The sequence below is a fragment of the Thermobia domestica genome, chromosome 8 (genome assembly GCF_964235325.1).
Source record: "Thermobia domestica chromosome 8, izTheDome1.hap1.1, whole genome shotgun sequence".
Lineage (NCBI taxonomy): Eukaryota > Metazoa > Arthropoda > Insecta > Zygentoma > Lepismatidae > Thermobia > Thermobia domestica.
Window position 1 is genome coordinate 24,993,440 of NC_137461.1, and position 27,827 is coordinate 25,021,266.

Below are 27,827 nucleotides of genomic sequence, written 5' to 3' on the forward strand. Positions count from 1 at the left end.
ATCATCTTTGACTAGCTTCCAGCATTGAAATGCCTTACTGAGCCTCAATGTCTTATCACCGTGTTGTGGTTGGTCTTTTGTAAATTTCAGCTAGTTTTATCCTTTCCTTCACTAAAAAGCTCACCACACGCAACTTCGTGTACCGGTGCACGTTAACATCAATAACGACACTGGAAGGGGCAATTAGTCACCTGTTCTACCTGCACGTTACTGCCTTCCAAGTCATGTTGTATTGTAATATAGGTCAGGCAATATAAAACTATTATTTTCCGTGTACAAAAAATAGTTTTCCCCCGAAAACGTCTCTGTCCTTATGCTTGCCCTCAACAACAAATTAAAGTTGGTGTTGTCTATATCAAACTCTGACCGCCATGTTGAATGACGGCCTCCGTACTAGCGCGGAAAGTGAGTAGCTCCTACTATAATCTCTATCACGTAACCTGATAGGAAAAAGAAATTTTTCCCCCTACCACGCTCAAGTACGGTTGAATTCTGGTGTTCCGTCTTCCACAATCAGCCCCCGCACACTGAAGTATGAAATGTTTCTAAATATGTCTAAATAATAAAGTACTACTTTCATAATAACACTACGTATTTTAAAACAATTACATTTGCCTGGATTCGCAAGGTTAAGTAACACGTGTTATTATAATGGAAATTTTATTGAACAGTTGTATTGTTTATTTTTCTTCATTTGGCAGTCGGGGTTGTGAAATAATGTTGGAATGGCAAGTGATGGCAGGGTTGGTAATTGAATGAGTATTTACTTATTAATGCAATAATTTGATAATATAAAATCGAAAACGAAATATTTATACGTTTTACGTCCCACAATTATGCCGGCTAGGCTAAAGGAGACGGTGACATGAGAAAGGAAAGAAATGGTGGAATGAAGAAAGTAGGAGGAAACGGGAAATTCCGAGAAAAGACACGAGCACGGTGTTTGTCCACCACAAAGTCCACACAGCGCGAGCTGGGATCGAACCAGGGACCCCAAGCACCGGTGCTGAACGCCCTACCACTGAGCCACCGCGGCCCCAATGTTTTAACATTAGTTGAGTTTTGTATAAGAAAGAAGAAGATAAATACGAGTTAGTTCAATTATACAAAAATAACGAACGCTTTGGCTTAAAGAGTTCAAAGGCTAATCGTAGCAGAAACAACCATTTCCATTAGATTCCATTTCCGTAGTAGAAACAATTATTTCCATAATCATTTCCATCGCAGGTTCAACCTGCGAAAAGTCAATGTACCATGTTTGTTATCAACCATGTTTCAAAGATCCTGCTTTACATTGTCCGGAAGCCTTCTCTTTCGCCCAGTTAATAGTCTCCGTTTCCTAGGTTTTTTTTGAATAGGACTTAATGATTTATTGCGTATTGCCCATACAAGCAACGTGTCATGCTTATCCTATACGTATTAAATACTCGGTGACCTGTAACTGTTGTGAAATAAAAACTTGTATAGCGTTTTAATTCACCTGAATGTGTGACTCTTTTGCTTTAAATATTTTTTTCAACATTTTATTTTCGAAACCCCGCAGTTCTCGCTCTTGTATTCGTGTTAGGGATCAACTTCCACATTCATACAAAATTGGGAAGGTTGAGCAGATTGTTTTCGATAATTGTTAAGGCAATAAACTGTTTTATAGTAGGGTATCACATAAATAATTTGTGCTTTTCAACAAGAAAACTTAAAAACAGTAATTGTTTGTCACTCGGGGTTGAGAGCTAAAAGGAATAGCAGTGCTTTCTTAACATCAGGTGCGAGCGAATTTCTTTACGAATTTAGAGTTTACACGATTCTGTTTATTCCCGGCGGGAGCTCATGTGGTTCGGATTCCACGTTAATCAGTAGGTCCACGTCTCATATAGCCTCGCTGCTGAACGGGACGTAAAACTCAAAATCAACTGAAATCAACGATTCTGTTTATTAGAAAAACTTTCCTTCCTGTGAAGGTCAACGACTTGCTTTCCCCTTCTGCAGTGGTAAGTGGTGGGAGATAGGGAAGTTTCCTATCAGGTTGCCTGGAACAGGTCTTAGTAAGAAGACACAATGGTCCTTATGGAGAGTCGTTCTGACGCGTGACTAGTGCCATACTAAAGAGTTCGAATGTTTCCTGCAGTAGTCAGGGTTTAATATGATGCTAATCATACGTCAAAACAACTTTGCATAAGACGGGATATTACCAGTTCCCACTGCATGCACTGCCTCCATCCTAGGATTTGATTTTAAATTTGTAAAAGAATTCCGGATTGACTTCAATTCCCCTTAATAATAACTTTTACGTCTGTTATAGGTTCCTGCTGCATTTCAACCTGCATACCAATTTCAGGCTGATTATATATACAATGACGTCCCTGAAGAAGGTATGTATTATTTCTTTTATTTGTTGTAAACTAATAATTAGGAATGGTCATTGACATTTCCTTATATTTTGCTTTTAAACAAAGATACAGTAAAATACTCAACGCTGCTTTATTAGGGTGGAAAATTTAACTCTAATGTTATCAAGTTGGTGGAAAAGCAATTGTAGTTTATATTAAATTTTTGTACTTAATATTCAAAGGAAGACTTTTATTGAAAGTGTTCATGTTATATACCATTTTAAAGATCAAAGTTCGCTCTACTTATTATTGAATTGGTTTCGTTGTAAAATTTTGCTTTTCTTCAATTTAGAATGTCTAAGTAATGACGAAAAGAAAGCAAATTCGAGCAATTTCATTTTACGTGTTGAAATTGATTTGTAAAGCTGTTAAAATCTGTTTGGAGCATTAACTAGGCATTTAACGAGAGGACCATCTGTGAATGTAGAGATCAACATTGATTCCAAAAAAATTCGTAAGGGGGACGGTAGCTTTCAAGATGAGGGTGGTCGTGGACATCCTCCTGCAACTGAAGTTGACAAGTTGAGGGGTATTATTGAAAGATATTCGATATTGCAGAGTAACTCAACGTTGATCATTCAACAGTTCTTCAATATTTACACCAAACAAGATAATAATAATAATAATAATAATAATAATAATAATAATAATAATAATAATAATAATAATAATAATAATAATAATAATAATAATAAAAGAGCCGCGGAGGCTCAGTGGTAGAGCGTTCACTTCTTGTGCGCGGAGTCCCTGCTTCGATCCCTTGCAGACGACGATCACAAATCTGCAAAAAAATACTTTTTAAAAATTGTTTTGTCTGTAATAGTTTATTTGAATGTATCTTTCAGCGTTGATTTCAAAACTGAAATCCATTTTTCCGCATCAAAGTAGTTATTATAATTATAAGTTCTTATAGATACATTTACGCTTTCCAGCAAAACTTCTTTTAGCGCTTTTTCTTGTTGTTAATTCGTTCTGGATCGTCCCTCTTCAACATCCAACAGTAATCGGTTATCATGCTTGTGTTCCATCTTTCTTATTATCTTTTCCGATATTCTTTAATATCTTGATAAAATCTCTCTCCTTGCTTCTCGCTGACAGCACCAAGATTTGTTGGAAAGTAGTCAAGTTGTGAATGGAGAAAGTGGATTTTATAAAACAAAGTAAGGCATGTGTACAGCACTGATTCAACATACGCACTGCAGGAGAAGAGTAAACAAAGACTAGACCTCTACTACACTGTAGGGGCTTAAGGAGAGGGAAGTAAACAGGCACGAGCAGCCAGAAAAGGTATCAAGTTTGAACCGGATTTTGCTAGCTTTACCATTGTCTGTTAAATGAATGATGATCTCCACTGAAATAACCTTAAAACATTCACAGGTTGTTTCCTTTTAAGTAAACAGAGCTAAACAACGGATATTTTATGGATTATTTAATAATAAAATTACTGGTTTACATAAAAAACGTTAACAAAGGAAATAACAGAAAAAATGAGTGTCTAATTCGGAACAAAACCGTACATGATATAATTTTTTCATTACTTTTTTCCAAAATCAGCGCAAAAATACCATAAAAATCACTTATTATATTGAAGACAATTTTTCCATTATTTCCAGACCTGTGATTATGTTTATTTATTTATATATTGTATATAAAAATATGCATTATTAATTAATAGATTATGTTTATCGGTGTTTATTTTCTATTAATGCTGACACACACTCTTAACAGTGACACACATCATCTTAACAGTAATATAAATACTATTAACTGTGACACACATACTAAAGCGATACATATTCCTAACAGTGATACACTACTACTACTACTACTACTACTTGGCGTAACAAAAGAGACACTGACCAAAGCTTAAAACTTTACTTTATTTTAAATTATAATTTGTTACTATTTCGGATATCTAGCATATTCTTCTTCAGACACGATCGAAATTAATGAAAATACAGACATATATATAAATGTTGTTATAACAGAGTTTAAATTCTTTATACTGTAAAACAGAGTTAAACAGAGTTATAACAGAGTGTCTCTTTTGTTAAAACAATTAATCCAAAGCCATGAATAGTCTTACTATTGGCGTAACAGCCCAAATTTCTGGGCCTGAGCCCCTCAACGCCATCTGTTAGCTATTGGTGGAACTGCGTCTAGCCTAGCGACAAACGCGAACGCGTCGCCCTATCATTAACCGACGTATTGGGAGCTTTCTAGACCTAGTAGCCGCCACGTCTTTTATTCACGTGACTCGGACCCGGGACCACGCGGACATGAATCCAACGCTCTAACCACTAGACTACGTGGTCCCTTACATACTCCTAATAGCGACATATACTTCTAACATCGATATACATACTCTTAACAGTAGCACAAAACTCGTAAGAGTGACACAGTAACACAAACTTAACAGTGAGATACACATACTCCTAACAGCGACACACGTTCCTAACAGTGACATACACGGTATTTCAAAACAACACTGACAACGTTTGGGAGGTGATTTCTGACACTCAAGATAAGACAAAAAGTATAGACCAACCTGGGTGCACAAATGCTTCCTTTCGGAGTTATAGGCTGCCGAAAACATGGAAAAATGAACTTTAACTATCCATAACTTCAAAACTATGGGACCTACCGTAGTCGGGAAAAGACTTCACTTAGGAACTAGTATGTGTCATATCCAAATATCCATGTTTCGGAATTCTGCGGTACTTCCTCAAAAAAAAAAAAAAAAAAAAAAAAAAAAAAAAATTAAAGGTAGAGTTGGTGTGTACTTCAAATCATAAGCGTGTAGTCAAGGTGCCTCTATAAAAATTGTTGAGTAAGTACCTTAGGATTCTGAAATATGTATATTTGGACAGGAGTGTCTTTAAGTGAAGTCTTGACCCGACTACGGTAGGTCCCATTGTTTTGGAGCTATGGACCATTAAATTTCATTTTTTCATGTTTTCGGCAGCCTATAACTCCGAAAGCAATCGTCTGTCCACCCAGGTTGGTCTATACTTTCTCTTATCTTGGTGTCAAGAATCATGTTCCATAAGCTGTCGATGTTGTTTTGAAACACCCTGTATATATGTATTCATAACAGTGACACAATACTCTTAACAATTACACACATATTCTTAGCGAACGTACTATTTCTAAGATGAAAGTCTAATGCAACTTAAATACTTTAATTTAATTAAAATTGATTAAGTGTGGCTTTTGTCTGTTTCAGTGAAGCCAGTACCCTATTCTCAGAAGGATTATTCTGTGTCTCCTCCGAAAGTAAGTTTGATAATTTGATTTAATTTAATTTATTTACAAAAAACTATACATGTTTCATATTTACTTGTGTAATGTAGAACTTTATCATATCGGGCTACCATTGACCAACAGATATTTGTAAGAAAATTTAGTAAAGGGGATTAGATTTCTAAACAGCTTTCAACAGCGTCCACAAGGGAGGACACACAGTGCGTCTCTAATGCCTTCCGAACACTTCGTGAAATTTTGTATGTCATGATATGTGTCTTTCTATTTGTCTGTTTTCGCTATTTGATTGAGTCCGTCGAACTTCATATACACGATTTGTGCTCTCGTCACTACATCTCAATACTTGCACTTTTATCGTGGTGAACCAACATTGTGTGTGTCGGTTTTCTTCGATGTTTTCACATATTTTTTCTAAAAAAGTCTTTCAATGTTATTCACTTGCGTTTATCATTCCTCCCTTTTAGTTAAACGATACAACGTAGAACGTTATTTTTTCTTTCTTAAGAATAATACAGCATCATTTTCTAATACTTTTTAGAACTTGATTAAATCTTTCTCTTCATCATAAGTATTGTTTCACTATTAGCATATCTCTTCTCATCACAACATTACAACTTGCATACTGAACAGTTTTTCTTGAACCTCTTCATCTTGACATGAGAAGAATCCTCTTTCATATAATCCATAATAATAGCAATGCTTTCTTTCCTTACGTTGTTTCGGTATTTATCATTCTATGAGAATACAAGTCCTTTTGAAACAATGTCCTAATTCCCCCCTTTTTTGTCTTTTTCTAGTATTAACATTTATTTTCATACTTTATATAATAGTTCCTGATTACTTTTTCACTGCTTTGGTTATTTTCTTCTTTGTCTTTGGTCTCCACAGTTTGAAACAAAGATGTTATAAAATAGCGGATCTGCCTATACAACAAAATCTTGAAGCCATACGTCACAGTTTCGCCACCCCTACTCTGCCCACTCCGCCCAATAAGATCGCAATGTTTCGAGCCAACATTCATGGCAGAAACATGGCAGTAGCCAATCAGACGATAGCGGAAACAAGAGTAGCCAATCAGATGTGCCTTTGCTCGGTTGTTTTTCTTGTCTTAATTCAGTTAGTAAGAAGAATATACATATGGGCAGATCCTCTATTTTATTACATCCTTGGTGTGAAAGACTCGATTTTTTTGTACCTTGTGCATGAACGCCATATTTTTGTGATGTTCCTTTCTGGAATAAAAGCTAAAATTATTTGCAAATTGTACTGTTTAATCGTAAATATAAAGGTAAAGGTACACTCCCAATGCTGATTAGGCCAATAAGAGCCGCTAGCAGCGTATCGGTAAGGCGCTATCACTTACAGAAGGTAATGTAGTGGGCAGTATTATACTCTGGCAAACTTTACCAACAACGTTTCTTAAGGACTCATTTTGCAAAGCTTGGGCAGAATTCCGAGCCGCATAAAAGAAGAAAATTGATCTAGATTGAACAAGAAACCAAATTAGAAGTGAATTGACCGTTCGAAACCACGCAGAAATTTGTAAGTGTATGCTATGTGAAACATATTCAGGTAATCAATGGAAGGGCCGATCATGAACGTAGTAGACGTAGTTACAAGTGAAAGGTTTCTGTAGAAAGAGAGAACGGCATAACGTTGTCGCCTTGTACAGCCAATCTATTTCAGGTGTGCCCTCGGAAAATATGCGAAACATATTTCAGCTTCACCCCCACCAACCCTCTGATGGAGGAAATACCACCTTTGTCTAGAGAATGACATCATCTGTGTTGCCAACTTTGTCATTCAGTTGTTTGGTTTTGACGAGTGAAGATCGTTGGCTACTTATAATGGTTAACAAGACAGAGACTTATAATGGTTAACAAGACAGAAGTACATGAAATAATTCATTGTGGAAACGCTTCCGCATCTAACAATTGAAATATCTCGGCCACAGAGACTTGTTCCTTCCCTTTTGAGGAAGGTACAGGAAAGCAGACATCGACAGCACCAGCAGAAGGGACACAATTGAAATAGGAAGGCCCTAACAGATATTCAGAACTGCTCGCCAACCAAACTGGAAGGAGCACAGATGATGCCTTAGCATGATACCATTGGCAAACAGGGCAACGCGCTAGTCCAAATATTGATTCGTTCCTACTTTTCTTCTAAGTACAGTTGGTAAATCAAAGCTTTACCGACTACGCTACCTGCGGCTCTAAGAAAGAAAAAAAAGTGACTAAAATTTTTATCTACTACGACATTACCCTAGGAATCAAAAGAATACATTTATTACTAGTTTTTCTTTACTTTCAGGTTAAGAAGACCAATGACGATGCACTAGAACCTCCTTATGACGGTAAGAGGTTTTTCGTCGCTAGACTAATCAGAGATTTATTACTAGGCAAAGCTGATAACCCATCATCATATACAAGGACTGTACCGATATATCAAAGCACAAAAGACGCAACTATTAGGAATCCACAATACAATCTGATATTACAAGACGTGTTACCAAAAGAAAACAAGCCACGGAAAACAGGAAGAACATTTAAACACGTTAATAGTTTTGCTGAATACGAAGAAAAAGCACAGGAACAATCTCAAGGAAAAGAAGGAAACAGTGAAGAAGAAGAAGAAGAAGTAATACCATATAAAATCCAATCTAAGAAGAAAATATCGGAAGAAAATCTAATTGCGGATATGCGTGGTAAGCCAACAAATGAGATTAGAAACAGATATGAATAACGATAAAGATTTTAAAAAGTAAAACTATTGAGCAACAGATAGAGAGCGTAAAAGAAAATACACACCATAAATTTGAGTAAGAAGAATAGTTACTAACATATGTTAGCAGTGGCGAAGCGTAATCCCACAAGCAGGGTAGGTAATACAAACTAAAACAGAAATAACATTTTATGTATCATAAAATGTTTAAAATTACACTCAGAATTCTATTTTCCTTATTGAGTTAAGCAAGAAAATTGCCAAATCTATTTGTTTTAAAGAAGTTTCTTAGCTTTATTTCTAACACTGTTTAGAGTTGAATGTATGTGCATGTATACATAGTAGTTTTGTTGTTGTTGTTTAACAAGAAAGAATAAATATATAAACAAAAGTAGACGAAAAGTATATTATTATTATTATTATTATTATTATTATTATTATTATTATTATTATTATTATTATTATTATTATTATTATTATTATTATTATTACCTGTATTATTAAACAAATATTTACACGAGGAAAAAACACAATATGTATTAATGGAATATTCCCATTTAGCTCCACTACAATCATTTTGAAGTGCAATTCAGACTTTCTTCTAGCTAGAATTTGCAAGGGGATGAGGGAAATTTCCTCCTTAGGTGCTGTTTTCATTTTCTGCATATTTGAAATTGAAAGGAGAGAAAAAGAAAGCACATTTTTACAGTTAGCTGTCAAATTTCTTGGATAAGCGTTTGTTACTTGCATCCCTCATTTTAAACTAAGTACAATAGTGCATTTAATTAATGCATCACGCAATAATGGCTTCACTAGAAGGAATTTATTTGAATCAACGCAAGATGGTTAATATTGTATTCTATGGATTGGCATATTTGATGGGGTAGCTTCTGGGTTTAAACACTCACCGAAATTTTATCGTAACTTTTTATTGTTTTATACATAGGTCTATTACAGAATTTTCACATTTCCAGGAATACAGTTAGCAAAGCTCCTTCCGAAACAAGCAACCCCCCTGAAACAAAATCGTAAATCACTGATATTATAAAGTGGAAAACTCAACTAAAATTACACACAAATATAATTATTTTATCCTGTATTGTAGCGTTTGTAAATTTATACGTATGTTTAATGTATCAGACTTATATTCTATATAACATTATGTACCAGGCCCCATGTAGGGGAAACAACAGCTACTCTGAATAACTCCTGAGAGTACATACCTAGATTAAACAAGTTATCACTAACAGAAATGCACAATTCAACACATAAACTTCTTACTCTGAGTTAAGGAAATCATTTTATAACATATTAGCATTGAAAGATACTTTCAGTGTTAAAACTAAACTCTTAGAGGCGAGATTTTGCATCTTCCCAACAATGCTTGTAATGCCAAGCCAAAATAGCTTTTCTCCCTGAGCAGCATAGCCCGTAAAACTGTCCAGCGAGTTGGTGAGGCTCAGACGGAAGAGACCCCGACTATTTCCAACCTACTATTTTTGTTACCGAAAAAAAAATGTTGAAGTATTATCTTTATTTTATAACAAACCAAAGATGAAGAAAATATACGGTTGAGAACAGGGTAGGCCCAGCCTCAGAGCCTCAGAGTACGCTTCGCCACTGTATGTTAGCTATTCATTTATTTATTTTAATAATATATGCAATATAGCACTTATTTTTGTATTATGAAAACAAACTTACTTGTGTATATAATTATCTTGGTACTTAGAGACAACAATACTTGGCATAAGTACTTAGAGATAACAGAAAGAAACATATATTGTTGTAAAATTAGAAAAAACAAAAAGTAAGTAGATGTATATGATGGTTATAGCTTGTAATATACTATGCAGATAATATTGCTTTAGAAATAAATTTGATTTGGTTTGGAGCAAAAGTGAATATATGTCCACATAATTTATTTTAAATAAAACTTATGTTCCCGAAAAGTAGTTTGAGTCCAGTTTGTTGTAATATGAACAGTAGTATACCATATTATTAAAATACCAGGAGTAGTATGTATTCAAGCAGGGCCGGCCCTAGGCAATTGTTACCCTGCGCAATGGCATTATTTGCAGCCCCCTTTCTCCAGAAAGAAAAAGTCTTGAAAGCCACGATTTTAAGTACTCCACCCCATCATGAATAACGAAGTTAAGAGAAACAGCATTTGCACTCAGAAAGACCTAAACACTAGAAATACAACCTCTTTGTGTCTGCATTTTTCTTTAAATAACAATCTATTATGTTAGTGAAAGATAGCGAACACACCTGCAGAAAAGATGGTAATCCTTTTTATAGAGTTCAATATCGAGCTTCGATCTCAATATATCCGTTTAAAATTCCAGTGAAACTAGCCCTTTTATCTTTATTTCTTGATTTTCCTTTTTGAAAAATTAAAATAAAACTTTGTTTCCACCTTCGATGATAATAAACTTGTTTCTGACGAAGACAAAACTAGTTTTCATATCAAACCTGTGATAAATTACTAAATGGAACAAGTGTTCGCTACTGTTCGAGAATTGAGTTTTTGTATTTGACAATAATCAAGCAATTCATACTGGGATTTGTTTGATCATTTACTTTAGCACTGTCCATGCGACCTCAAACTAATGCGACCTAAACATGATTTATGAATGTAGTATTCAAATAGAAGGTCAACTTAGTTCTGGCGAATAATGTAGTATGGTACATTTAAGTAAATTTGAGAGAAACAGGGAAAATCTGAAAAATGTTTCTGGACTACATCATTCACTATTCCGCTCAGATAAAAGGTTGCCAGATACTAGTGTCGTTACTTAGAAGAATCATTGCAGCATGAAGCAGTCATATTCCGTGCAACACTTGAAGTCGTTGGTAACTCAGTGCATTCCAAAATGTGCAATACAGCGTTATTCGGTGGTATGCTTCATGGTATGTTATATTCACGGTTAGATTAAACAGTAAGCAAAATTATGACGTGTTAAGGGTATCAAAGAAAGAGGGCACTACAGAAATTTTCAATAACCGAATTTACTATGATTCATGGGCCATATGGTGCAAATCTGCAGAAGTATTCGTAAAAGGGATCGACCACATTAAATAAAAAATGCACACACACACACACACACACACATATATATATATATATATATATATATATATATATATATATATATATATATATATATATATATATATATATATATATATATATATATATATATATATATATATATACAAAATAACAAGAGCACTTAGGGACTGCAATCTCCGCCGAGTCGTGAATTCAAAGAAGAAAAAAATCCTCCTATATAAATAAAAGCAAGGAAAACTTCGATGCAACCTGCGAAATTTTTATACTTTTGCGAATGTCAGTGGTAAAAGCACACACACTCACATACAGATACTTCTTTAAAAAACATTTATCGAAAGGAAAAGCATAGCAATAGTAATAACAGCAGCGGCGTAGCGTAAGGGAACGCCGGTATGCCCGGCATCCCCTATTAATAAGAAAAAATACGTATTTCATTGTATATAAATTGTTTTCTTGTAATTATCACAATTATTTCCACTGCAATCTTCTGGATGTGCTCTCTCGCCTTACTTTTATAAGCGGAACCTACGCATGCGCGTCACTCAGATGCACATTTTCTATCTTTCCTCTTGTCGTATGCTATGTTCCTTGGGCATCCAGACCTACTGCAAGAAACGGGGTTTTCGTCTGCTTTCTGTGGAGTGCGCATGCGCAACTACTTGCATTCTTAACTCCCTTCACCCCTTGCAACTCTACATTTTGCTTTAGATATACGCTGGCATATCTTCAAGTATTTCCAACTCTATCTATTTTGAACTAAGCTATAGTTTCTGTACAGAACGTACGAGCGCACTCAAATAAGAGTATTGTTGCGCCACACATGGTTGATTTTCTTTCATAGTTTTGGGGAAGTCATTATTTATATTATTACAAAACAAGTGTTCTAAAATTTTAATGTGGATCATTGTGGATGCGTAAATAGAAACATATCAATTATAAATATGCATGTATTTAGATTTCAGAATGTGTTCACGACACTTGATACGTATCACAATTTTATCTACATCGCCTGGTACATAATATACAATAGGTTCACCTCAGAAATCAGATTAATCTACCGTAATATGAGTTTCATCACCCCTCCCCCTAGAGTAAGCCTCAAATATGCCCTCCTCCCTCAAATCTGCCCTCCTCCAAATGTTGAAGACAACTCTGATCCTCCACAGTATTGTTTTTCAACTTCATAAATATTTTGAACATCGCTATATTCACGAATGGGCTTCTGAGTTTCGGGCTCAAGATGACAAATTTCTAGGGGTGACTTTTTAAAGAACGAGATTGAAGTATGGTATGCGGAGAAAGAAGCTTCCCACGAGAAAGAAATAAAGGGAACTATACTGGAAACAATGTTCATACAACAGCGGGGCCGAGTTTTCTTGTCACATGGTAGTGGTAAGAAGAAGCTGAGACAATTGCTTATTGGCTTCTAACGTAATCCACGCATTTGCTTCTGTATGCCCCTCTAGGCCACCAATTAGGGGCCTTTCCCCTAATTTTTTTACAACCCTATATTTCCCATCGGTATAGCTATGTATTGCTGATTTTAGTAGTATTGTATCGCACAAGTGACTTTGGCATCCCCATTTCGGAATACCACGCTACGCTACTGAATAACAGAGGTAATAATTGATTATAATAATGACTGAAAATCTATTCAAAGACTTTGCGACAAGAAATAGATCAAAACTTTTTAAATTTAAAGTGGAAATATGAAAAAATACACATTATTTTCCATTTTACTGTGAGTTTTGGTTAATTTCAATTACTTTATGGCTTAATATTGTTTATATTTGAAATGATGTATAAACGGAATCACAAAAATCTTTTAAGTGGTTAGGGTCTCTAAGGGTCTTAATCTTACTCTGATTATAGTATTGTGACACGTCCCAATTTTGCGAAACGGATTAGGCGTAAAGCCCACGAAAATATACTCCAAAGGCTCTCACAGGCTCAGAGGATCCTTGTTTACAATTAATTTGTAATACAACATGAGGTTAAGGTATTTAAGAATGTAAAAATATATTTTAAAATTATTAAACTTTTGTTGTGCTAAGTTCTTGCAAATGTTTTACGGAGATACTTCGGAGTCACGAAGGTGAAGGCGTGTTCCACACCTGCTCGTAATTCCTGCGCTGTGTGATATCGAGTGTTTCGTACTTGTTGCTTTATGAAACCTCAGAGAGGTGTCGATGTCGTCGGATCGGGACTTTTTGGAGGCCAGGCAAAGTGAGCTGGTGAATGCTATATGGACTTTGATTACATTGTTGATTACTCCAACTTCACTTCAAATAACTGTTACCAAGCAGAAAACAAATGAACATTTATACCAATGTTGCCAAACAATGCCAAGCTATGTTACCAGACAATGCCAAGAAATGTTACCAAACAAATATGGGTAAAACCTAAAACCGTCAGAAAACACCAATTAGGGGTACGCTCACTTCCGGGCCACGCTGTAGGTATAGCACTTTTATTAGATGGTAGGCAGACTAGTGATTTGTGCATCTATTGTACTACCCTGTTTTTCCCTCGGAAAATCATCCTGGTTCAAGGAAGGATTGTATTCAATCACTGGAAACTGAAGCTGAAGGATCTCTCATGTAGCAGATAAACAAAGGGCTACTGTATCAATTGATACAGTTCACTTCCCTCCGAAGTGTCTCTGATCTAGAGTATTTATAGAGGGTGTCAAGGATATCATGACTTCCCATTTTCATTAATATTGAAGCTATCGATGGTGATAATATCTATTGACAATGTTTCTGTGGGAATATCCTTGTGTTTAGATCTAGACTGCTTTTTATTCAACCAAGAATATCCATTTCATTTACTGAAAACTGTCTGAATACATTCGTGTCTGAATACTTATGCATGTTTCTGCAGCAATAATTGTTAATGAAATAATATTTATTTATAGTATTCAATATTTTGTATTTTCGAACCTTTAAGTATTTTGTGATGCACAATTAGGAACAGAAAGTATCACAAAGATATTTAGGAAATCTATACCTTGAATTTGAACTTTCAAATAGGTTTGTACGAACAATGAGAGACGATACTCTCCTTTACTGTATAAAACTTAAATTTTATCGTTTTCAGAAAGAAAAGTCTTGAATTCAATCGGTACTAAAAGAGAAAAAACTGAAAAGTCACATCTGTTTTGCAAATCTGGACGTTTACGAGAAAAGTCGACCCTAATTTGAATGTATGGTAAATAATGATTCAGATGTTGCGTATGCAATATGTTGAATGATGTACAAAATATAATTTACTGAGAAGTACGTTTGATTGTGAGTTAAAACATGCAAAATAAAAAGTATATGTAATTTGAACAGTACTAAAATATACAATGGACTTTGTGGTGTGCAGTAATTATTCACTTTGTGCGCGTAATTTGAATTGTGAATTACAAATATATATTCTCAATTTTCAAAATTTTACAAAAATGGTAAAAAGAAATTCCATTTCTCTTTTAATTTTTTAATAGTTCATATAGACATATTTTCCAGTTTTAAATACATTCTAGCAAAATGAAGTATTTTCCTTTCCAGGATCAGAAAAATAGAATTATACATGCAATTGAAGATGCAAGGAATACATTAATAACTATTTCTTTAGTTTACTTCTTATTACTACGAATAGTGTGTGAATTTTCAATAGCTTAGTCTAATAAAGCCAGGAGAAAAGTCTTGATAAAATACTAAGAAGTTGGTGATATTGATGACTATGCCTGGGAGGGAGATATTCTAATCTTAAAACTTGTTGTAATGCTAACGATGTTTCGTTTGTTTGTTTTTTCTAATTTGCATCCAGAAAAGTATCACACACACACACAGTATTTTCTACATTGAATATGTGTAGAATTTTGTCTTCTGTTTGAACTCTTATCCACCTCATTGAGAAAAAAATATTATTAATAAATATAACCATTATTCATACAGAAGCTTTTTGTAATAAGTATAGTAGAGAATCAATTATAAGAGGGTGTCCTCGCATCACCGGGTCTATGGACCTTTAACGCTGCTACTGTAATTGGATTCTGAACCATGCAATATTTGCAATGATCTTACATCAGGTAAACAAAAGGCAACTCTGTTTACCAAGGGCCGACACCTTATCCATGTACTAACTAACAGTTGATACCAAGGATTGGATGTTATCGATATTAGTACCTAGAACTAACAAAGCAATCAAGCAATCGTTCTTTATTCATATAAAATTCGGTAAAATATTCTGCAATTAATTATTATTCTAATAAACATATACTTTGTGACAAGTAATTTTTACCTAGTTATTTTACATTTAAAATTTAACAATCAAATATACTTATTATTTGAAGAGAACATGATTAACAAAGAGTTTTAGATAAAAGATTTACAGCATTTGGGAAAGATTCACTGGATATCTGTAGATGAGTCTCCGCAATTAACACGTACGGACCATGATATACTGCACTTCGTTTTGGCCTAATTTATCTTCACGTTTCTCCAGGTAGTATTTTGAAATAATTAACTAAAACCCTGAGCCACATTAGAACTAGGAAATACGATAAATCAATCGCACCCTAAAAGAGATAGAATTTGAGCAATCTAGTTGATAATAGATTGCCTTATGGATTATGCCAAGTGTTTGTTCTTGGAGACGTGACGGTATAGTGAGGAATAACTTATATTGTGAGGACTGATCTTGTATGATGCTCCACAAAGCTCTCAATTAAACTGAATTTATGTCCAAGTTGTGGTTCGGAGCTCACATTAATACTACGTTGTGTCCTTTATAACTTATGTGTTATACAAGGTCATAAAATACGAAAACTTAAACTGAAAACTCAAAAATGCATCCTGATTATTAAACTTCTAATTGTTAGAGGTTAATCGAACAAGAAATCAGATTTTCCTGAATTACGTTTGATATTTGTACGATTGTACAGTATCAAGGAGCAATGCAAATTGCTGTATCTACTAAAAGAAAGTTGATTATTGCGGTATACAAGGAATTCTCTTTACTACATAAAGCTTAACGTAGATAATTTCATAATGTTTTCATCCACGTCAATCTTAATAGCGTTCAAGCCGAAAGTTTCAGATTTGTATTTCCCGTAGTTGAGGAAGTTGATCTTTTAATGTTTCTGCTCAGAGAATTTTGGCGTTACTTAAACCAGATCGCTTCAAAAGAACCGAAAAAAATGTATGTCAACTTGAATTTGTTTACAACTTTGTTCTTCCCATTGTACGTAGAACGTTTCAATAGATCTGGAACATTCTACGCCTCATATAACTATTTGCCAATAACTACGTCCTTGGATTTTGCGTAATGTTATATAAAACATGATTAACAAGATTTTCGAAATTGGAAAGTATATTTCATTACAAAAGATGGGTATCCAACGCATTCTCCTCGTTTTTGGAATTTATCTTTCATATGTGTTCGTAAGTTTTAAATTCTTATATACTCTGGGAATTTATATTGCCTGTTTGGAGTTTATTTGAAATTTCTAAACTTAGAAAAATATTTATCAGGTAAAATATTCTTGAATTTTTAAAAATAATCTTCGAAAACCTACTTTTATTGGAGTATGGGGCACTTACTGACTGAAAATAATTTGTTTGTAATTCGTACTTCTTCTTTCTCACCTCAGCCATAGGTTGGTGAGAAGCATGGAACTTTTAAAACTTTCCTCTCCCTTGGGAGAGCTGTATCTCTTCTTCGTAACTGCATCTAGATATTCTATCCCTGGTCTTCCTCTTCCTAGTTTACCTTCTGTCTTTCCCTCTATCAGCACGGCGATCCAAGCAGAGTGCCGAATAAGATGGCCAAGTATGCTGTTTTTCTTTTTCCTATTATCTTCATGATATGTCATTGTTCACTAACTTCCTTTAGTACGTCTTTTTTCCTTTTCCTTTCGGTCAATGATATGCGCAGCATTCTGCGCCAACACTATATTTCAAATGCTTCTAGCTTGGACACTTTAGCTTTCCTCAATGTCCACGTCTGGGGTCAGTAAAGCGCCGCGCTCCATACTGAGGTCTTAATGAATAGTTTTCTAACTTACCGTAATAATCTTAAAATTAAATGAAATCATTAATTGAACAGCTTTTGTCATGTCCTATTCTAACATAAAGAAGAAAATAATAAATAAACTGAATGACTCTGAAAGAACTTCTAGAACAAAGGCACTGGAGGAAATAGAACGTTCTTGACAGACTTAATTACTGCAAAATTAAAATCTCGCTATTTTTACAGTAATTATGTGATATCTTGAAATAGATAAAAAATATTGTCGAAATGTCGAACTACAGCGCCCTAGACAATATTATTTTGCATAAAGTACTGTTATCGTGAGTCACTTTGTAGCTTTCCATTTGCAGCCATTTAAAAACGCGGAAATAAATGCCGAATTTATAAATGGCTGGTAATTGAAAGCAGACAAGTGAGTCGTGATAACGGTATCTCATGTAAAATAATATTGTCTAGCGAGCTCTTGTTCCACTTTTCGATTATCTTTTATCTATTATAAGATATCACATAAATTACTGTAAAATTATTTAGCGGTATTTTAATTTCGCCGTGATGGAACCTCACATGCACCATATGGCTTTAATAAACACTACATTATAAGTGGTAAAAAAACATCCTTGGAGCAGAGGAAAGTATTGTATATTTGTATCATTATTCTTCCTTACGAATTTTAAAATGGTATTCAATACGAGCAAAAGTTTGGATATTTGGTTGATTAATTTATTAGGAAAATTATGTTTTTTTTCTTGTTAATTAACTGCAAATTTAATGGGTTTTAGTTTTCCTGATTTTTCTTCAAATCTATTTTAATGTTACTTTTCTTAGTGATAATGAAATTTTGTGACGTATAATTTTAATAATTATTAATGAAATTTAATTTAAGTAATACAATATATATTTAAATACAAATTCATTTTGAACATAAAAGTTAAGAGGCATTTAACTAGATTTCAAGAAGGAATCGGTAATATTGCATCATTAAAATTCTAGTTCATTAACAGGAAAATACATACATAAAAGAAATAAGATAAACTGGGCTGAAAAATTAAGATGACAGGAGATTTGTACACACAGTATGGAACTTCTTCATCCGGACTTAATGATGTACTAAAGAAACAATCAAATAAAGTTCGTGTCCATGCTAATGAATCAGTTCCGATCATCACAATACATTGTTTCAGCTTGTTTCCCACAAGCCAGGTTACCGAACAAATTACACACATTTTGAATCACCTTTCGAATTTGCTTTTTGCTTTGGTTATGCAAACTGTTCCCTGGACAGATCTGGCAATTGTGTTTATAAAATGTTCGTGTTGCAAGGAAGTTTTTTGTCTGCGTCATTTATTCATAGAATAGAAGAACAACAGTGATAAATTTTCATCTCTAACATCATTATTGTGAGCAATCTAATGATTAATTTTAACTAACAAACACGTTAGTTATTGCAAAACAGTTTTTTCTGTTACCTCCAATAGACTTCAATTGTATGTCAATATTCGTTGTTAATAATGTTGTACTTAACGCGTTTAAATGAGCATGTAATAATTTTTTCATATAAATTTCCAAGTCGAATCTCTCGAACAGTTCCCAACCGTACAGGAACTTAATTAGCTTCTTGTAATCAGCATGAACTGGTCTTTCAAATGGCATGCTTAGTTTCTCTGCAGGCGAGTGTTTTCTCCCGAACTTACCTTATAAGTCATGTGTTGTCTGATGTTGCCTCATTTCAAGGACACCTAGCGGTGTTTGTACAGTATTACATATTACAGTACTTCTGGATGGTACACTTTTGCAGTAAATTTCCATATGGATGTACCATCCAGTACTGTCCCTTACTGTACAAAACCCTATCAATAGTAGATTGCCGTGTTGCCACACCATGGACTACCACTGCATTATACCAGAGCTCCCGTCAGCCCACCACGCGGCACACATAGAGTTGCTGCTCAGACCAAGCTGCCCATTATGTCTGCACACCGATCACCGGTTTCTTATGGTAGTTCAATTTACCCTGTTTGTTGGTATGATAAACACCAGCGAACTGGGGAAAAATGGTTTATTAGGAAAATATATTTATAAGGATAATATACACATAATACATATTGATTACATAAATTATGATACATATTGCATTGCTCATGGCTTGGGAGAGTCAAAATTTTCCTTATTGCGCTAGTCTAAGTGTTTGTCGGTTTACTATCACCAACAGTTACGGGTGCTATTCAATCGTGTATATGGATAAAATTGGGGTGAGAGCTCCTTCGTGGCTAAGCGGTTAGCACACGCGCCTTTGGAGTGGGAGACCCGCGTTACATTACCGGCGGGAGCTCCTGTGGCCCCACGTTAATCAGTAAGTCCACCTCTCATATAGTCTTGAAACTGAACGGGACGTTAAACTCAAAATTGGGGACGAATCTGTGCAATGCCATCACGCCGACTTCACTTGCGCAAGCTAATTTGAATACTGTGAAGAACGTGAAAGTACATAAAATGTGGAAGATAAATTGTGAACTAAATGTCGAATCACATGCTTAAGTGACCACTTTTAGAGGAGAGAGCTATTCTTTGCGGGAAAATGCTCAGTTGTTCCAGATATTTATCACAAACTAGTACAAATATTGCGCCGAAACAAACTAGTAAAGTTCATTAGAACTACAAGCAACAACAGAGCTACGGAAGGGCAGTTCTAAATCGGTATCAGATAGGATGGTGGTCCGAAATCTACAGATTTATAGTCTTGAGGATACTATTGCAGTAAAGAAATCACTCCTTCGAGTAGAAAGTATTGCGGAAACATACTCCTGAACAAAAAGTAAAGACTGGACTGAGGAAGAAGGTACTCTGGACGGGCAAATCTAGATTCCAGCTTTTCAGTCCCCAACGCCAGAGGTTTGTGTGTTGTCTTTTCCTTAAATCACTTTCATCCTGACTATATAATGCCTACAATTAAATACGGGTAAGGCAGTGTCACTGTGTGGGAATGTTCTACAGATAATCAAATTGATGATTTAGTTCAAATTAAGGAATGCAATTCCATTAGAAAGGATGAATTTTGAACAGTAACTTTGTACTATGACATCACAACGATTCTACACATTCTTTCAAGTTATGCAGTGTTTATCTGCAAAGCAAAGAAGGGGCTGTCATCATTACAAAAATAGAATATCAGCTACAATCTCTCGATTTGTCACCCATGCACCTCTTGTGGGATGAATTAACGTAACAGTCCGTGAACATATGGCAACGAATATACAGTAGAAGATATCTGAAAGGCTCTTCAAAGCTGTTGAAGTTGCAAAGTTACACTAAAGTTGGATAAATTGATCAAGCAAGCGCTTGGAATTTATCAGTCTCTTCTCAAGGGTAAGGGTTGGACATCGATAAACACAAAAGTAATCAATAAATTTGCCTAATTGGAAATAGAGCAGTGTATTTTGACTCCTTATTGAACATTAATGTTATCTTGAAAAACAAGTTCAAGAAACAGAGAGAAACAGAAGAAGAAAGAGAGAAACAGATGCAGTGTATTTTGTTTGGAAAATTCTGATAAATCAGTATTGTGCTCAGACTTTTGGCAATTACTGTATAGACACATACATACAAATTTACGCATTAGTGTGGACTAAAGACGATTTTATTATTATGTTTAACTATACTTTTCTAACGACTAAACACTAAGTGAATAAACAATAACGAGGTCCATTTAACTAGAAACGATTTTGGAAATTACTGATGTACTCTACAGTAAAAGCTCTTTAATAAATACTAGCTGAACTCGCGCTTTCCACCCAGCTTATCATTCATGTATGAGCATGAATCTGGTTGTCATTGTTCATGTAATCTGTTCATGTCCCTTTGCAGACATAAGTGAAAGATGTCTTAATAAAAATCGGCAAGGAATACCATAAAGGGGAGATTTTTTCGATTATTATTTCAATGTCTCGCACCGTTTGCAAGATTAGAGCATACTTCCGGTTGGAGTTTGATGTATGACCAGTGTTATCCTTCTTCTTGCATGCAGTATGTAATAAGCAAATAAATTACACATACAATTAATTATAATGTCAGTGATATATTGTGTTCATTGGGCAAAAAGCTCCAAACAATAAAGATTCATCTTAGACTGGAGAAATAGTTATCCTTCGTTTCTCATTTCTCATTTGGCCATGAAACAAACGCAGGAGTGATATACTAACCTTTTATACAAATGCGTTGTATTGGAATGTATAACACATAGGATAAGATTCTTTACTTTTTTAAAATTTTAACACTTCCATGGTACCCCTAAAAATATAATAAAGAAATAACGGCCATATTTTTAGTATTCAATCAGAACTGAACAATCTACACAAAATTTGCAATTGATAAGTGAAAATGGCACCTTTCTAGAGCCTATGGTCTCCGAAAACTCACTGTCGAAAGGGCTGAGCACAAACATATAAACTTTTCTTCACCACAAACATATAAACCAATCATTTTAATATATAGACTAGCTGAACCTGCGTTCTCTACACAGCGCATCATTCGCATATGAGCATAAATCTCCTTCTCATTTCTCACAACATATGTACATGTCCCTTTAGAGACACAAGTGAAAGACGTCTTGATAAAAAAAAAAAATCGGCAAGGGGTATCATAAAGGGGAGATTTTTTCGATTATTTTTTCTCAATATCTCGCACCGTTTGCAATATTTGAGACCACCTCCGGTTGGAGTTTCTAATTCATGTATGACCAGTGTTTTCTTTCTTCTTGCATGCAGTATGTAATAAGCAAATACATCACATATACAATTAATTATAATGTCAGTTATATATGGTGTTCATTGGGCAAAACACTAAAAAAAATAAAGATTTATCTTAGACTCGAGAAAAGCTTATCCTTCCTTTTTGATTATTATTTGGCCATGAAACATACGCTCGAGACATATACAACCCCAATATACAACAATGTGGTGTTGAAATGTAAAACGCGTAGGATATGATGTTTTAGTTTGTTTTCTTTTAATTTCAACGCTTCCAGTGAACCCTAAAAATGTAATAAAGAAATAATGCCCATGTCTTTTTTAAATATTCAATTAGAACTGGACAATCTACGCAACATTTGCAATAGATCAGTGAAAACGTCATCTTTCTAGAACCTGTAGTTTCCGAGATCTCATTGTCGAGAGGGTTGGCCACAAACATATAAATTTCCGGAAACATATACTTTAAAAGAACGCCAAAGATGGCAGCATAGTTCATTTGCATTCATTTTGGAGAAGGCTTATTAAAATACAAAGATTTTGAACACTAATTTCATATCATAAAAAGATATAGTTAACTAATTTAGACTATTTAAAGTACAAATACTTAAACTGTTTGACTCTGTTAAACGTGAAATCACACATAATGGTAAATGAAAGATTTGAAAGCTAAAGTTATGGGTTGGAACTCGGGCACTTTTGATTGCTATTATAGCATTTTAATAGATAGATAAGTCTCTTGATGTATGGCATTACAGTAAGGAAACTATTAGATTAACAGTAAAGCATGCATGGTAATATTACTTCACTGAAAATTTGTGTGTTATGAAATAGTATTTATCAAGGTCTATACAGTGATATTGAATAGAAGGATAATACATATTAACAAAATCCATTAAATTAGATCATACCGGATCTCCAGTTTTACGTTTCACTTTTGTGGTTTGGAGCCTAAAGGAGACAGATGTTTAATTAAAGTAATTAATTAGATGAATGGTGTAATTAGAATATACGATGAAACGAGAAACCCGAGAAAAAAATCATGGACACGATGTTGTACCTCACAAACTTAATGACCAGACTACCTTCCAGGATCTGCTGATTCTCCGTATTCCCTTAACGAAATCCATAATTAGACCACTTTAGTAATTAGAAATCTCTTATTGCCAATACGCACTTAATAAAGTGTGAATTAGTGAAGTGGATATATGGTTTGGAAACGTTTGGAAAACGCATGAAAGGTATAATATTGTAAATAGAACATCTGTTCAATATACACGTCAACATTATGAACGCGATAATTGTTCTCGACATTTGTGGGACAATTTCTACCTACGTGGAGAAACCACAAGCTTGTGTTATGTAAGAAACATATATTCGGTCATATATTATAGTGACAACTGAGAACACATACAATACAGTATGGGACCTCAACATATGTATAAATCACAATACAAACATTACAATCAAGTCTTCACTGACACACATATCTTCCATACGAAAAGCTCCTTCTTATGCGGAGTTACATTGCTCGTTGTGTCACTCAAATAGGTTTATGTTCCAGCGATAAGCCAAGATTTTGAATTAATTCAGAAAGTCTAGCACTTCAAGAAAGAAACCTGATTACCGTAACGAGTTAAAAGTTAACATACTCCAGTGTAGGTCAGCTTAATAAGTACAACTGCCAGAAAACAATGAGAGTTCAATATTTATTGCCAGCTACCGCGCTTTTTTAGATGGTGCTTGACAAATGACGAGTGCTACGAGAAATCCTAGCAAGTTTATCGAATTCACATGAAAAGCACATCACACATTTAAATATTATGACACATATGAGATTGCACCTCGGTATTCTACTCTGCCTACTGTTCATCTATGAGAATAGCGCACATACAGTTTATGGTGAAACGTCTATGTTTGGATATAAGGATAAAGATAGCGAGGTAACGAACAAGTTTTCTAAGGGAGGTAGCATGATCTTCCCAGTGAGCTTTTACAAACGAGAAACAAGTCAGTCTTCTTTCAGAATATGAAAGCATTAGTAACTCACCATTAGTGTGGCCCACGAGACGATATATACGTAATTATGCCCGAATACCAAGTTTGGTACACATTGCAACAGAGATAAAAATTTGTTCTCTTTCCATGAGTACCAAATTTAGTATTCGGGCATAATTACGTCATCAACTTGCATATCCAGCCAAAGAATGGATACCCAGGAAGGGACAAGAGGGAATTTGTCCCTCCCATCTGGAAAGAAAAATACTGATGATTTTATACAGATTTTCTTTTGATGTGAGGATTCTTTACAATATACTTTACAGGTTTTTGGTTCCCTGTATAAAACTCTATAGGCGCCCATAAACCAAAGTCTGAATTGTGGCAAATTTGGCACTCAATACTCGCAAAAATTCAGACTTTGCTTTATGAGCGCCTGTAGATTTTTATTCATAGGGACAAAAACTATAAAATATGCACTATTGTACAGAATCTTCATATTAAAAGAGAAATTGCATAAAATTAGCAATATTATTCCCAGGTGGGAGCTACAAATTCTCCCTTTGTCTCTCCCTAGGAATCCATTCTTTGCCTGGATTGCAAGTTGATGACGTAATTACGCTCGAGTACGAAATTTGGTACTCATGGTAAAAGAGCAAAGAGCAAAGATGGTACTCGGGAGTAAGTACGACATTATCTAACATACCTCACTAAAGTCTGCATTTTTTCAATTGTGGGGTCAAACTAAACTAACAGTGTAAAAAAGTAATGTGACCTCGGAGGTATTGCGCAAGATAATTGAGGTTTCTAATTCTATGAATTTAATTTGACAATCATGAACTATATTCTAGTAATGATGGAGACTTTCTTATTGCTGATTCTGATTTATTGAACACTTAAACTTTGCATTTGCTCAGGTTTACGAAAATTTTAAGGATTAATATATGAAATGACTTACATTAAGGAGGAATTACATTGGGAAATTTAGAAATATATGGTTTCACGCCTCTGCGAGTTCTTATTGTTGTGTAAGTTAGAAAGTTGTTAATCATCCGCACGTAATAAGTACAGTAATAAAAGTAATGGTAAACCGCACGACAAGAATAGCAGAAAAGTCATTAGGATTCGAACGAGTTTAAAAAGTGTCTGATCACCACAATAATAAACTTGTATTTTTGAAAAGCATTACATATAATCCTATGCATCCAGGACATTTTAGTTCTACCAGTTTAGAGCCGTCAGACTCCCATGAATTGTTAATATACTTCAAATAAATTGTGTGCTTTAACTCAAAACGGAAGAAAATTTCAACTGTTTAAATGTTTGTTCTTAATTTCCACCATACGATCATGGTGTGCAGCAAACGGAGAAGGCAACTGCCTTATGCAAATCCGGAAGGCTCGTTCCCAAAAATATACTCGAGTTCAGCGGTTATGGTTAAGAGGACATAGAACATCTTCCCTCGATTTGACAAATACCAAATTTGAATATAATTAAACCACTGGTGTTCTCTTTGGAAAAAAGGATGACGTCTTGCTTCCCTTCACGGACATCCGTTTAGATACTGAGCAGGGTTTCTTTCAAAAGAGTTTGAAATCTCACTGAACATGATACATGATATGTAACACCTTGGTTTCGTTCATATAGAAATCCAGGCTGTTTTAGATGTCAGAGGAGGACCTACACGCTATTCAGTAAAACATTCTCATTTTAATAGGTGTTCACATTACTTTGTATACCTTCTATATCTTAAATCTTCATTCTTGAAGGAAGTACAACTGAAATGGAACTGAAAGTGAAGAGCTCAGGACAGCCAAACTCCACTTAGATACACTGCTTTTCATTAAAAATACATCACCAAGAAAGAGACAATATAACAACAACAAAGCTGTTATGCAGAGACGTAATGGTATACAAATAGTAAATAATTACATTCATCACTCTGTGCAATGTGTAATAATATGAAGGCAGTGGAACAGAAGTGGTGCTGATTAGAAGCCTGTGGCCTACCATGAGTGGTCACAAAGGCTCAAACACAATGATGCATCCAGGAGGTGAGCCTATAGATGTCCGCTTGGAATATGGCAAGCCATGCGTTTTCCGTACGATGCCACAGCTCATCAGTTGTAGCTGGCAGAGTACGTAGGTGTAAGAGGCGTTGTGAAACCATCAACAGATGTGTTTAATCGAAGAGATATTTAAAAATACGATGCCCAATGAAGTAGAGGAATATTGTATTTAGCCAGAAAATCTTGAACAGTACTTGCACCACAAGGGCGGGCGTTATTCTGCTGGAATTAATCGCTACCAGGTCTTGCAGCAGGAGACCACAATCAGGTTGAACACTCGCCAATGTACCGTAATCTGGTCAAATGTTCATCAAGGAGAAGGAGCTATGAATGGATATGGATTCCAATAGCGCCCCACATGATAACTTTCAGTGCCACTTGAACATGACGATGCAAAATGTAGCCAGCTACTATTGTAATAACACGGTAGCGCCACATACGGGTGCAACCATTAAACCATTATGATCATGCAGATAGAAGCATGATTTGTCTGGAAAGTAAATATCCAGGTAATTCGTCACTCGGTACGTAACGTTCGCGACACAATTGTAGTTCCTTATATCTGTGCTATGAAGTTAGCATAGATATAAAACCGCAGCAAGGGACGCTGTGAAAATATGATCCGCTCTCCCAGACGACGTAAAACTGTTTGTGAGATACTGGGCGCTATGCAACGGTTTCAAGTACTTGAAAAATGGCTGTTTGATATCCACCAAAAATGTCATATACACAAGCTGCCTGTCCTCGCGCCCGTGACATGGCATGATTTCTAGGATCGTGCATGCCGTTGCAGTGGAGCCATCGAGTCCATTCTCGCTGCACTTTGATGGCATTCCGTAAATACGGGCACCATGTCGAGGAAAAATAAGCCACACTCGTGATACGCTACTATTCTTCCGTGATCAAAGGCCGAAATCTGTTTGAAGAATTGAAAAGTTTCTTTTGACTGAATGCACACACTCACTTCACACCAATCTTCGTCCACTTCTGAACTACAGCTCTCTGGCCGACCTCCTCTTTGCTGTTGCTAGAAGACATTCTAGGCACTGTGTTGATAATCAGTTGTTTCCTCTTCCTTGCCCTACATATTGAGCAAATTTGGACTACTTATAATGTCTCTTTCAAGGTATTATATTTTTAATTTCGAGCTGTGTATATACGTAATTGGATCAATACTCTACTTGCAGGGTTTGTACTCAAGATATTTTGAATAATACAAGTAATAATAATAATAATAATAATAATAATAATAATAATATGCATGAACAATAAGAATAATAACAATTTAATAATTATCAATATTACAGGTTTGTGATGCAGTGAAACGTAGACCGTATCGTTACCGGGGGCCATATTCTAATGGAAATCAATACGACCGGCAACCATCTTCTAACGGGAATCAAGACGTGCTTGATAGTTGTAAGTCCATGCTTACTATCATTACAATTGGTCCTTGACTTATTTCATTATCACATTACTATTAAGTTTATTTTATTTTATTCATGACCAGTTTTCTTTATTTATCTATTTCAATTGTATTGACAAAGGCAAC

The 27,827-nt window shown here is 35.0% G+C and overlaps 1 protein-coding gene across 1 annotated transcript in view; it reads left to right on the top strand.

Moving 5' to 3' along the window:
* The first annotated feature begins 16,807 nt into the window (after positions 1-16,807).
* The window catches only part of LOC145691588 (uncharacterized), a 38,516-nt gene continuing 27,496 nt past the window's right edge, over positions 16,808-27,827 (top strand). The window contains exons 1-2 of the mRNA XM_081766994.1: positions 16,808-16,877; positions 27,583-27,694. Coding sequence (XP_081623120.1) covers positions 16,824-16,877; positions 27,583-27,694 — 166 coding nt within the window. The 5' untranslated portion in view covers positions 16,808-16,823. The remainder of the gene's footprint in view (positions 16,878-27,582; positions 27,695-27,827) is intronic.